Genomic DNA, 13,998 nt, shown 5'->3' on the forward strand with positions numbered 1-13,998 from the left:
ACTTAACCACAGGCCCTGGCCCCACCCAGGCCTTCCCCGGAAGCAAGGACTGCGGCTGCTGCAGCGCTCTCGCTCTCTCGCTCTTCGCGAAGGCTAAAGAAAGGCTGGGCCGGGCGCCAAGCCTGAGGCTGCAGGGCTTGGCTAAGGCCTCCGGCTTGGCCCCCTTCAGGGGCATGCAGGGGATAGTCAAAGCGCCCTGGCCTGACAGCCTCAGGCCTGAGAGTGTCAAGCCTGGGAGATGGCCCAGGGTGGTCCAGGCCAGGAGGGGGTGGGGTCCTGGTCTGTGCACCCTGTCCTCTCTTTTTTTAAATTTTTATTTATTTATATGTTTATTTTTGAGATGGAGTCTTGCTCTGTCGCCCAAGCTGGAGTGCAGTGGCATGATCTCGGCTAACTGCAACCTCTGCCTCCCAGGTTCAACTGATTCTCCTGCCTCAGCCTCCCGAGTAGCTGGGACTACAGGCCCCTACCACCACACCCGGCTAATTTTTGTGTTTTTAGTAGAGACGGGGTTTCATCATGTTGGCCAGGCTGGTCTCGAACTCCTGACCTCAGTTGATCCACCCTCCTCGGCCTCCCAAAGTTCTGGGATTACAGGTGTGAGTCACCATGCCTGGCCACCCTGTCCTCTCTCTTCACATCTCCTTTGAGGCCCGGCACAGTCCTCCTTTCCCTGAGTGTTCAGCAGGTATTTTACTGAGCACCTACTATGTACCTGGCCCTGGGCTCTGAGGATTCAAAGCTGAACCCCTCCCAGTCCCCACTCTCAAGGAGCGTATAGTTGGGGTGGAATCTGACCACAACCACGTTAAGAAGTGGATGATGGGCTGGGCACAGTGGCTCACGCCTGTAATCCCAGCTCTTTAGGAGGCCGAGGCAGGCAGATCACCTAAGGTTGGGAGTTCGAGACCAGCCTGACCAACACAGAGAAACCCCATCTCTACTAAAAATACAAAATTAGCCGGGCATGGTGGCATATGCCTGTAATCCCTGCTACTCCTGAGGCTGAGGCAGGAGAATCACTTGAACCCAGGAGGCAGAGGTTGCAGTGATCTGAGATCAGGCTATTGCACTCCAGCCTGGGCAACGAGAGCGAAACTCAGTCTCAAAAAAAAAAAAAAAAAAAAAAAAGGTAGATGATGATGGCTCTAAGGGAAGCCATGAGAAAGTGCTATGGTGGGCTGGTGGCTGCATGAGTAAAGGAGGTGGGTCGTGAAGGGTAGGCGGAGAAGTGCCTGGCTTTCCAGCATGGGCAGAAGCTCTGGAATGAGAAGGCCAGGGCTGGGGAACAGTGTTCCGGGCATGTGGGGGAAAAACGGGGATGAGGCTGGGAAGCCAACAGGACCTGGATCATGGAGGGCCCCATGGGCTGGGCACAGGGCTTGGACATTGTTGTACGGGAGGAGGCTGGGGAGCCAGGGCTAGAGGGAGGGTGAGTACTGAGGCCAGATTTGGGCTGTAGGGAAGATCACTGTGGCAGAGAATTGAGGGTGGGTGGGAGGGGTGCTCACCTTACACTCAGGAACCTGGTGGAGGAATGGGCGTGGGGAGCACTGGGCGAAATGAGGGGCATGCTGGGGGGTTGTCACAGGGACCTCCTTCTCCACCTGGCCATCCCCCTTCTGAAACTGCTGGCACCAAAGAGGGACGAAGATGCGGACCAGGAATGACTCACATCTGGAGGCCAGGCCAACACACCCACCCTGCCCCCGAGGGGCACCTTCCTCCAGATGCCCAAAGCCCACTCTGGTACAGGATGAGAGGGGAGTGTGTAGGGCCGCAAGGCAGACCCAGAGAGGGGATGGGGTTGCACCCCCGTGAGTGCCTTAACGCCTCCTTCCAGACCAAGTGGCTGCTTGGAAACCAACCACAGCAGCTTCACTTTTTCCTCCGGGCCTCCCAAAAACCTTAATTGTAGGAAGGGCTGGATGGGGCCCAGCCTAGTTCCACTGCCCCTCCCCCATGCCTCCCCTCTCTGCCAGATCAAGGAATGGGGCATCTCAGGTAGAGTCGTAGACCGAGGGTCAGAGGCGCTTCTGGTGTGGTCCTCGAAGGGCTGCGGGTGGGTGGGTGTGGCCACTTTCCCAGCCCAGCCCAGTAGTTGGGTTCTTGTGGCCTCAGGAGCTACTTCTGCATCCTTCAACCTGGAAAATGGGCCCAGCACCGGGGACTGTTTGCTGTTGGATGGAGGGACAGTTTACTCCTCTGCAGCGTCTGGCATGAGTGGGGCTGGGAGGGAGGCAGGGTGGCATGGTGAAGAGGTCCCCAGAAAGGCCTATTTGGGAGTCTAGACACACGGGTGCTGGCCCTGCTTGCTATGTCCCCTCAGAGCCTCCTGGCAAGCTGCTTCTCCCACTTGCCTCAGTCTCCCTATCTGTAAATTGGGGAGATGAAATCCTGCTTTCCTCGCACGAGGTGAATACAGGGTGGAACTGAGGTCTGTTGTACTAAACAGATGATTTGTTTTTTCATGGAGGCTCAGAAGGTTTTCACTTCCTTCTTGTCTCTTCCCAGGCTGTTACCTTCCCCGGGTCTTTGCAGCACCTCTGGGAAGTCTACACGTCATCCCCAACCGGTCCCCAACAGTCTCCTCTTGCCGAGGTTGGGGCAAGAAGTCTCTCCAGATTCCAGTGTCCCCTGTGACAAGAGCTGTGGTTTTCCTGGCGGGGAGGGAAGGCAGGGACACAGGTGCATCGTGGGCCTCCTTCCCCTAGTCCTCAGGGCCTCCTAGTGGCAGCGCCCACTTATCTTGCCAGGCCCTGAGCCCGGCGCCTTGCTTTCATGATCTCCCCTCTCATCTTCCCCTCGTCCCTACTTTGTGTCTGCCAACTTGGTTGAATTTCTGCACAGGGAAATGAAGCTGCAGTTAGAATCAGGAGAAGAGGCCGGGCACGGTGGCTCATGCTTGTAATCCCAGCACTTTGGGAGGCTGAGGTGGGTGGATCACCTGAGGACAGGAGTTCGAGACCAGCCTGGCTAACATGGCAAAACCCCATCTCTACTAAAAATACAAAAATTAGCTGAGTGTGGTGGCGGGTGCCTGTAACCCCAGCTACTCAGGAGGCTGAGGCAGGGAGAAGTGCTTGAACACAGGAGGTGGAGGTTGCAGTGAGCCAAGATAGTGCCACTGTACTCCAGCCTGGGCGACAGAGCAAGACTCCATTGCAAAAAAAAAAAAAAAAGAATCAGGAGATGAGACGAGAGGTGAGTTCTGATTTGGGGGCTGAGTGGCTGCAGCTGTAGCTGAGGTCCTTGGCTTCTCTGAACCCGTTTCCAGGCCTGGAAGGTGGGAATAAGGCCACTGCTTGGAGGATTACATGAGTGATGTCTAAGGAGGGGCTCGATGTTAGTGCTCTCTCCTGCGTCCCCCAAGGCTAAGGCCACCACCCCAGGGATTCTCCTCCCCACGTTATAACTGTCCTGAAATAGAGGCAGTGAGCTCTCTGGAATTCCTTTGTCCTAGGCTGGATCTTGGCTGCTGCTGTGAGAAATGGGCTCAGCTTGGTCTAGACAAGTCATCCAGGCCAGCTTGGTCATTCCCGCCGTGCCAGGGACAGGGGGCAGAGGCGGGGAAAGGGAAGCTGTACCTCCTTCAGCTGGCGGTGCTGAGGAGGGCAGCCCACAGAGGTGCCATCCACACCCGCAGCCAACCTGGCTGCTCCAGCCAGGGAAGGTAGGGGAGGTCACAGCCAGCTCCTGAGTCCTAGAAGTCAGAGCAGGGAGGAACCCTGAGACACCGTGTCTGCCCTGTTCCCCCCATTTAATGATGCAGTTTAATGTCGGGGAAACCACCCAGAGAGGGTGGCCACTTGACCAAGGTCACACAGGTAGCTAGGGCCGACCCTCTTTCATCTGCTGAGCTAAAGATACCTGGGCTTGAAAAGCTATCTTTTCCCTCCTACTCTAGGAAGGTGGGGGATGCCCCTGGCAACCTGGGCCCTTTTCCAGCCAGGTGGCACCGAAGCCCGCCCCCTCAACCCTGCTCATCCATTCTCGCCTCCCAGCCTTTGTCCAGACAGCCCCCTCCACACCTGCCATTGGCCTTCCCGCTTCTTGTCTGTATCTCTTCTGACTGCAGGCCTCAGCCCTTGGTTAGGGCCCCGCCTCTCCTCTCAGGTAAGGTCTGGGTGGAGGCCAGGCCCTTTCATTCATAGCCCTCCCAGACTCAGGCCTGAGCCTTTACAATGCTTTTAGCATTTTATTTTATATTTTATTATTTTACTTTTGAGACAGGGTCTCACTCTGTCACCCAGGCTGGAGTGGATTATAGCTCACTGTAACCTCAAACTCCTGGGCTCAACCAATCCTCCTGACTCAGCCTCCTGAGGAGCTCGGACTGACTACAGGTGCACACCACTGTGCTTGGCTAATTTATTTTTATTTTTGGAGACACAGGATCTCGTTATGTTGCCCAGGCTGGTCTCTAACTCCTAGCCTTGAGCGATCCTCCCATCTTGGCTTCCCAAAGTGCTAGGATTACAGGTGTGAACCACTGTGTCCAGTAAGCATTTGCTTTTGAAAATAATTATAGACACAAAGGAAATCTAAAAGCTTTTTAAGAGTTTAGAGGCCAGGTGCGGTGGCTCACACCTGTAATCCCAGCACTTTGGGAGGCTGAAGCGGGTGGATCATGAGGTCAAGAGATCGAGACCATCCTGGCCAACATGGTGAAACCCTGTCTCTAACTAAAAATACAAAAATTAGCTGGGCATGGTGGTGTGCGCCTGTAGTCCCAGCTACTTGGGAGGCTGAGGCAGGAGAATTGCTTGAATCAGGGAGGCGGAGGTTGCCAAGATCGCGCCACTGCACTCCAGCCTGGCGACAGAGCAAGACTCTGTCTCAAAAAAAAAAAAAAAAAGAGTTTAGAAAATATCTGGCCAGGCATGGCGGCTCACGCCTGTAATCCCAGCACTTTGGGAGGCCGAGGTGGATCACTTGAGGCCAAGAGGTCGAGACCAGCCTGGTCGTCATGGTGAAACCCCCATCTCTACTGAAAATACAAAAAAAGTTAGCTAGGCATGTTGGGCATGCCTGTAATCCCAGCTACTCAGGAAGCTGAGGTGGGAGAATTGCTTGAACCCAGGAGGCGGAGGTTGCCGTGAGCTGAGATGGCACCACTGCACTCCAGCCTGGGTGACAGAGTAAGACTGTCTCAAAAACAAAAAACAAACAAACAAAAAGCTTAGAAAACATTTGAGATCTGAAGAAAAAAATGTATTGGCTCCAAAATACTAAAACTGCAAGGCTGAAATTAATAAATGTTTATTGTGATCAAACTTTATATTAACTTGGGTAGTAAGAAAAATGTCATCACACTTGAAAACAACTTTGTAGCTTGGGTCTTCTTACTTCAAAAGCATTTCCAAGTATTCCTAGAGGTTAGTCCGTCCTAAATTAGGTCCTGCTTGCCAAATAATCCCTCAAATAAAAGCATAAACATACTTCAAAAAATATATATTTAATGTGGGATATGAGTGGATTTTAATGTTTTCTAATGATGTGCCTGAGGCCTGTGTATCAGGAAGGTTTTTGGCTGCAAGTAATAGAAAAGTCAATGGAAATCACTTTAAAATTCAGGAAAACTTTTTCATAAGAAGTCTAGGCTGGGCGCAGTAGCTCATGCCTGTAATCCCAGCATTTTGGGAGGCTGAGGTGGGCTGATTGCTTGAGCTCAGGAGTTTGAGACCAGCCTCGGCAATGTGGTGAAACCCCATCTCTACTAAAAATACAAAAATTAGCTGGACATCATGGTGCATGCCTGTAGTCCCAGCTGCTTGGGTGCTGAGGTGGGAGGATCACTTGAGCCTGGGAGGCACAGGTTGCAGTGAGCTGTGATCGCACCACTGCACTCCAGCTTGGGCAACAGTGCAAGACCCTGTCTTAAAAACGAAACAAAAAGGCTGGGCATGGTGGCTCACGCCTGTAATCCCAGCACTTTGGGAGGCTGAGGCGGGTGGATCACGAGGCCAGATCGAGACCATCCTGGCTAACACGGTGAAACCCCGTCTCTACTAAAAAATACAAAAAGTTAGCTGGGCGTGGTGGTGGGCGCCTGTAGTCCCAGCTACTCGGGAGGCTGAGGCAGGAGAATGGCGTGAACCCGGGAGGTGGAGCTTGCAGTGAGCCGAGATCGCGCCACTCAGCCTGGCCGACAGAGCAAGACTCCACCTCAAAAAAAAAAAAAAAAATTCTGCAGTTGGGAGTTTCCATACCAGATTAATTCAGTGACTCAATAAAATCATCAAATATCTAGGTTCTCGTGTAATCCTGGATGGTGGCTGTGTAGGCTGTCCTTGCTCTTAGGTCATACAAGCTGAAGAATTTTCGGTGAACTGTGTTAGCATCTGTAACATACTCTCAAATGGTTCAGTTAAAAAATGTAAACAAGCTGGGCACAGTGGTTCATGCCTGTAATCTCAGCGTTTTGGAAGACTGATGCAGGAAGATTGCTTGAGCCCAGGAATCGCAGGCTGTAGTGCGCTAAGATTGGCATCAATATGGTGACCTCCTGGGAGAGGCAACCACAAGTTTGCCTAAGGAGGAGTGAACTGGCCGAGGTTGGAAACAGAGCAGGTCAAAACTCCCACGATGATCAGCAGTGGGATCCTGCCTGTGAATAGCCACTGCACTCCAGCCTGGGCAACATACTGAGACCCTGTCTCTAAAAGAAAACAAAAACAAAAGGGAAACCCCGTCTCTGCAAATTTTTTTTTTTTGAGACGGAGTCTCACTCTGTTGCCCAGGCTGGAGTGCAGTGGCGCGATCTCGGCTCACTGCAAGCTCCACCGCCCGGGTTCACGCCATTCTCCTGCCTCAGCCTCCCGAGTAACTGGGATTACAGGCGTCCGCCACCATGCCCGGCTAATTTTTTTTTTTTTTTATTTTTAGTAGAGACGGGTTTCACCGTGTTAGCCACGATGGTCTCGATCTCCTGACCTTGTGATCCACCCGCCTCAGCCTCCCAAAGTGCTGGGATTACAGGTGTGAGCCACTGCGCCCGGCCAAAATTTTTAAAAAAATTAGCTGGGTGTGGTGGCATATGCCTGTGCTCCTAGCTACTCAGGAGGCTGAGGCAGGAGGATCACGTGAACCCAGCAGTTCCAGGCTGCAATGAGCTGTGACTGCGCCACTACAGTCTAGACTCAGCAACAGAGTGAGACCATCTCTCAAACAGTAACAAAAAGTAAACATATATAAAGAGCAGTTAAGCAAACTGGGCAAATATTAACAACTGGTAAATCTAGGTGAAGGATTTAGCGGTATTCATTGTGTTATCCTTGCACCTTTTCTATTAATTTGAAACTTTTCTAAATTACAAGTTGGGGAAAAACAAACCCACTAAGTTCTTGCCGTCTTTCTGCTCTGCTACCTGCAGCAGGGTCACCTGAGTTAAATGCTCAGCCATAACTCCTGATCACAGAATGGCTGCAACGGCTCCCAGCACCACACCCAAAGCCAGGAAAAGTGACTCCCTCCTCTATGTCCTTTAAAAGTGAGGCAAACAGCCGGGCACGGTGGCTCACGCCTGTAATCCCAGCACTTCGGGAGTCCGAGGCCAGTGGATTGCCTGAGCTCAGGAGTTCGAGACCAGCCTGGCCTGGGCAACACGGTGAAACCACGTCTCTATTAAAAAGCAAAAAAATTAGCCGGGCGTGGCAGCGTGTGCCTGTAGCCCCAGCTACTCAGGAGGCCGAGACAGGAGAATCACTTGAACCCGGGAGGTGGAGGTTGCAGTAAGCCAAGATCGCACCACTGCACTCCAGCCTGGGTGACAGAGAGGCTCTGTCTCAAAAAAAAAAAAAAAAAAAAAAAAAAAAAAAAAAAAAAAAAAAAAAGTGAGGCAAACATTCCAGACCTCTCTTCATGTTTCACTGGTCAGAAGATTAGCCAATCACTGACCCGGAGGAATCAAATTACTGTGATTGGTTTACACTCAAGCTTTAAACTCATTGAGTCTCAGTGCTTAGAGGCAGGGCAAGATGGCTCATGCCTGTAATCCCAGCACTTTGGGAGGCCGAGTTGGGGGACACTTGAGGTCACGAATTCGAGACCAGCCTGACCAACATGGTGAAACCCCACCTCTACTCAAAATACAAAAATTAGCCGCGCGTGGTGCCATTAGCTGGGAGTGGTGGCAGGCATCTGTCATCCCAGCTACTTGGGAGCCTGAAGCAGGAGAATCACTTGAACTTGGGAGGCGGAGGTTGCAGTGAGCCAAGATCGCGCCATTGCACTCTAGCCTGGGTGATGGAGGGAGAAACTATCTTAAAAACAAAAAAAATTCTGTGCTTAGGCTGGGTGTGGTGGCTCACACCTGTAATCCCAGCACTTTGGGAGGCTGAGGCAAGACTGTGTGGAGGCAACCATTTCCTTACTGGTGGAGGGGGAAGGGGAAGGGGGGTAGGGTCACATGGACCAATAGCTGTGTCCCATCCAGATGGGCTATGACCCAAGCCAGGCCAATGAGAATCTGCCCTAGGATGTTGGTTGGGGATTCAGAACTGGGAAGGATACACCTGGAGGGTGCCGGACCACCTCATGGAGCAGACCAAAATCCCCTAAGCCTTAGCCATGTTGAGCTTTTTTTTTTTTTTTTTTTTTTTTTTTTTTTTTTTTTTTGAGACGGAGTCTTGCTTTGCTGCCCAGCCTGGAGTACAGTGGCGTGATCTCAGCTCACTGCAACTTCAAGCGATTCTCCTGCCTCCCAAGTAGCTGGGACTATAGGCACACCGCACCACGCCTGGCTAATTTTTTTTTTCTTCCCGAGACATTGTCTTACTCTGTCGCCCAGGCTGGAGTGCAGTGGCGCAATCTCGGCTCACTGCAAGCTCCGCCTCCCGGGTTCACGCCATTCTCCCGCCTCAGCCTCCCAAGTAGCTGGGACTACAGGCGCCCGCCACCAGGCCCGGCTAATTTTTTGTATTTCTAGTAGAGACGGGGTTTCACCGTGTTAGCCAGGATGGTCTTGATCTCCTGATCTTGTGATCCGCCCGCCTTGGCCTCCCAAAGTGTTGGGATTACAGGTGTGAGCCACTGCGCCCGGCCTAATTTTTGTATTTTCAGTAGAGATGGAGTTTCACCAGGTTGGCCAGGCTGGTCTTGAACTCCTAAACTTGTGATCCGCCTGCCTTGGGCTCCCGAAGTGTTGGGATTACAGGCGTGAACCACTGTGCCTGGCCTGTTTTTGTTTGTTTTGTTTTTTGAGACGGAGTCTGTGTCGCTCAGGTTGGAGTGCAGTGGTGCAATCTCAGCTCACTGCCACCTCTGCCTCCCGGGATCAAGCAATTATCTGCCTCAGCCTCCTGAGTACCTAGGATTACAGGCGTCTGCCACCATGGCCAGCTAATTTTTGTATTTTTAGTACAGACAGGGTTTCACCACCTTGGCCAGGGTGGTCTTGAACTCCTGACCTTGTGATCCACCCGCCTTGGCCTCCCAAAGTGCTGGGATTACAGGTGTGAGCCACCGCGCCCGGCTTAACTGAGTGTCTGAAACGAACACGAGTCTCCACAACTGCACTACATTCGCTCCTACTTCACGAAGCATCTGGGCTCTGCCAAGCACCCCCTCTTCCCAAGAATCATACTGGAGAGGACTTCCCAGACCCTGAAGTCCCAAGGTCACTTCACAAATGAGGAGACCAAAGCTGAGCTTGTGCAGCAGCCACCGCACCTCCCCAAGTAGCTCGTGGCTTCTCTGGGCCTTTCCAGGCTGCCCCTGGACCCCGGCTAGCTCATGGCTGGGCACCTACTCTGCATGAGGCCCCGGGGACGCAGCAACGAGGGAGACACACAGCCTCTGACTGGAGGAGCTCGGGGCCAGCAGGGCAGACCGTCACTGGCAGCATCCCAGGGGTGAGGATGTCTCAAAGAGCATCTCCCCTGAGCTTCCTGAGGTTGAGACCTCATCCTCCACCTTCCTGTCTCCCTCTCAGTGTCTGCAGAGAGGGGCTACAGCTTCCTACAGTCAGCCAATGCACATTCAAATCCTGCATTAGGCAAGTACAGCGTCCAGCTGTGCACCCTTGGTAAGTAAGTTAACATCACATTTCTGATCCCGTTTCCTGCTGTATAGGAATGAGTAATTCAAACATGCCAGGTTTCCCAAAGCACTGACATCAGTCAGTACACAAAGACTCAGTGACATAAAAAGCGCTCTTGACTCAAAGAATCGCTACACACAGAAGACACTCAGGAACGGGAATGGGTCATTTCATGCAGGGAACAATGTGGCGGGCCAGCTCCAGGGAGAGCACGCTCCAGCAGGGGGTCGTCCTCTCTCCCCAAACATGGACTCAAACACAGGGGAACACTCCCACGCGCACTTTATTAAGTACGGAAGGACAGGTCACAACAGGGGTGGAGGTGGCGGGGAAGGCCCAGCCCCCACCCACCATCACTGGCACACAATAAATAAGTAAATAGCCGAGAGTGGGCACGGAAGAGAGGTGGTACTGAAAACACTGACCGCACAGGAGGACACGAAAGCCCCCCTTTGAGCTGTGGCCATCAACACTGTACGGGTACCATGACCAGGAAAGGGTGGGGCTTGGCCACAGAAGCCCCAGAGCATCACAAGTCTTTGTAGAGGAGGGGTGTCTTTAGGACGTGGACCACTCTTATTTACTGACTGAAACCTGGACCCCTGGCTGGTCCCATGAAACCCAGATTATCAAGAGGCCACTGTCTCGCAGGCTTCCGGACTGTTCTACTGAGGATCTAAAAGACCACTGGGTCACTATCACTTGGGGTCGGGATGGGTCCACCCAGGGACCTAGGACATGCGAGGGTCATCGTCACTTAGGCTTCCGATTGGTCCACTTGGGCTCCAGGACATGAAAGGGTCAGTTACGTAGAAACCTAAACTGGTACCCCGCAGGACCCAGCATTGATGAGTCACTATCACTTAGCCTTTGGATTGGTCCACTCAGGACAATAAGGGTTGTGGTTCCCTAGACCTCTGGTTGACAAGGACCCAGGGGCCAGGACCTGAGGGGCAGAGAGAGCTCTAGAAGCCCCAGGGAAGGGGGAGAAGACTAAATGCTCAGGGATAGAGGAAATCTTCAGCGGGCACCAGGGCCCAGATTTCAAGGAGGGAAGGTGACAGGGCAAGAAATAAGGCCACCTAGCTGGGTCGGGCCAAGATGAATCCATAGGGGACCAGCTTCTGGGGCAGCAAAGAGTGCCCAGCCACTGCTGGGAGGGGGTTGCAAGGGCCCTCAAACCTTCCCCGGGTCCCAGCGCCACCCCGGTGCAGAACTGGGCCAAGGAGCCGGTTGTGCATAACACAGATCGTGACCCATTGCCTCCACCTACGGGATCGGGGAGTGGGGAGGGGTGGGCCTGTGGCTGCAGGGGCACTGGGCTCAGTCCTCCAACCCCTCTGTCAAGTCTGCGATGCTCTCCACATAGTAATGGGGCACGAGGTCGTGCTGGCCGGCCGCTAGGTAGGCCTGGGCCTCTTCTAGGCGGGAGACTCCTGTGAGTGTGAGCACAGTGGTCATGCCGCAGCGATGACCAAAGAGGATGTCGGTCTCCAGGCGGTCACCCACCATAAGCGTGCGTGCGGGGTCGATGCTGAAGTTCTCCGTGATGCACTCGAACATGTAGGGGCTGGGCTTGCCCACCACCAGGGCCTGGCGTCCCGAGGCCGTCTCCACCGCAGCGGCCAGGCTCCCAGTGCCTGTAGGGAGATGGAGACGCAGTCAGCAGGAGGGCGGCAGGGACAGCGTCAGGCTCTGAAACTGGAAGTCCAGGGAGACGGATTCTGCTGGGGTCAGATCAGCTGCTGACACAAGCCAGAAAGCCCACTTCCGAGTCTTACTGCAGTGGCTAAGGGTAGAGACGGCAACCAGATGCCGGTATCTGGACTCCATCTCCACCGTTCTTGGCAGGCTAGCTAACCTCTCTGTGCCTTGGTTTTCCCATCTCTAATATGGGGATGTCTATGGCACTTATCTCATGTGGGTACTATGAGGATGCATGGAGCTACTGCAGGTAAACAGGGCCTGGCTCGGTCAGTCCTGCCGGAGGTTCGCGATTTCACCCTGGCAGCTGTGGGCCTTTGGACAAACCACTCAACCACCCTGAGTTTCTCCAGACTCCTGCGAAAGCGGAATCCAAGTAACGCCTACCTCCAAAGGGGCGCTGGGCAACACAGGGGCAAGTGCTTTGTAAATGGAACAGCACTTAACAGATAGCAGTTGTGGTTACTGCCGCAGGAATTCATGTGACTGGCGTCAGAAACTGGCACAGCCCCTTTGGAACACAGCGGGGCACAGAAATGTTCGCACCTCTGACCCAGTCTGCCTCCCCGGGGAAGGTGATCACAAGAAGAGAATTCCAGCTGGAGACAAAAAGCTGCAGGCTGGAAGACGTCTGTGGCTACAGTAACTGATAAGCCAAACTGTGGAACACGCCCGAGTGTCCAACAATAGGAGGACTGTTTAGAACTAAAGGACAGTCCTGTCTTCCAGCCCAGTACCATCCTGCCTCACACAATAAGTCCACTGTGCCTGTCCCACAGACGTGTCTTTGTGCCAGAACATTTGGCCTTCATGCTAATGTCCCTGAACAAATGATGATAATCACCATTTACTAAGCACATTCTAAACCGCCTGGCCTGTGCTGGGTGTTTATGGAAGCCCATTTTACAGATGAGAATGCCAAGGCTCAGGGACATTAAGTAATTTGCCTGGGGTTGTACAGCTTCATAAGTGGCAGCAAAAGGATTTGCATTCGGGTGGGTCCAACCCAGCTCTGACCTGGGAGTACAGATTGTTTCCTATGCAGGAATTTTATGAGCTGGTTGTTAAAGGAAGGTACTATTAAGAGTCAACTTATGGCTGGGTACAGTGGCCCATGCCTGTAATCCCAGCACTTTGGGAAGCACAGGTGGGAGGACTGCTTGAGCCCAGGAGTTCAAGACCAGCCTGGGCAACATAGGGAGATCCCATCTCTACTTAAATATAGATATATATTTAAAAACTTTAAAAAAAAGAAAAGCTGGCTAGGCGCCGTGGCTCAAGCCTGTAATCCCAGGACTTTGGGAGCCTGAGGCAGGCGGATCAGCTGAGGTCAGGAGTTCAAGACCAGGCTGGCCAACATGGTAAAACCCCGTCTCTACTGAAAACAGAAAAATTAGCCAGGCGCGGTGGCACACGCCTATAATCCCAACTATTGGGGAGGCTGGGGCAGGAGAATCACTTAAGCCCGGGAGGCAGAGGCTGCAGTGAGCTGAGATCGCGCCACTGCAGCATTCCAGTCTGGGCATCAGAGCAAGGCTCTGACTCAAAAAAAAAAAAAAAAAGTCAACTTATTCCAGGCACAGCTGCATTTAAAATAAATAAATAAATAAATAAATAAAAGGCCCAGCCTGCACCATGAAACCCTGTCTTTACAAAAAATAAAAAAATTACTGGCCTTTGTAACACTGACATCCGGTCCAGGGCACTCTTCACTGCTGTCATCTTGCGAATTTGGCCCTGCAGGGGAGGCGGGAGCAAAAGGAGGCCCCTCCATCATGGAGGGTTCGAGTCAGACAAGAGCAGGTCGCAGCAGAGGCTAATTGGCAGTGGTCAGTGTGTGTGGACAGGTTAACAGCCCAGTGAGTAGACTGGGGGCGTGGACAGATCTCTGTCACTCCCTCTCTGCTGGCCACTGACCCAGACAGTCATTGATATTAAATCCTGGGGGTACAGGATGGTATTGAGTGAAGAGAAGTAGACACAGGATTATAGTGGGGTATGGTGGTATATACCTGTAGTCCCAGCTACTCAGGAGGCTGAGGCAGGAAGAGTGCCTGAGCCCAGGAGTTTGAGGTTAAAGTGAGCTGTGATCGTGCCGCTGCACTTCAGCCTGGGTGACAGAGTGAGACTCTGTCTCAAAAAAGTTAGCTTACAAACTTACAACTATATGATAACTTTTTTTTTTTTTTTTGAGACGTAGTCTTGCTGTGTTGCCCAGGCTGAAGTGCAGTGGCACCATCTCGGCTCACTGC

The 13,998-nt window shown here is 52.8% G+C and overlaps 1 protein-coding gene across 2 annotated transcripts in view; it reads right to left on the reverse strand.

Annotated features, from left to right (window-relative positions):
• Positions 1-10,306: 10,306 nt before the first annotated feature.
• The window catches only part of SH3BP1 (SH3 domain binding protein 1), a 32,692-nt gene continuing 29,000 nt past the window's right edge, over positions 10,307-13,998 (reverse strand). For both annotated transcript variants that reach the window (XM_030815600.1, XM_030815598.1), the window contains one exon: positions 10,307-11,682. In XM_030815600.1, coding sequence (XP_030671460.1) covers positions 11,366-11,682 — 317 coding nt within the window. In that variant the 3' untranslated portion in view covers positions 10,307-11,365. The remainder of the gene's footprint in view (positions 11,683-13,998) is intronic.

Source organism: Nomascus leucogenys, chromosome 7b, assembly GCF_006542625.1.
Source record: "Nomascus leucogenys isolate Asia chromosome 7b, Asia_NLE_v1, whole genome shotgun sequence".
NCBI classification, from domain to species: domain Eukaryota; kingdom Metazoa; phylum Chordata; class Mammalia; order Primates; family Hylobatidae; genus Nomascus; species Nomascus leucogenys.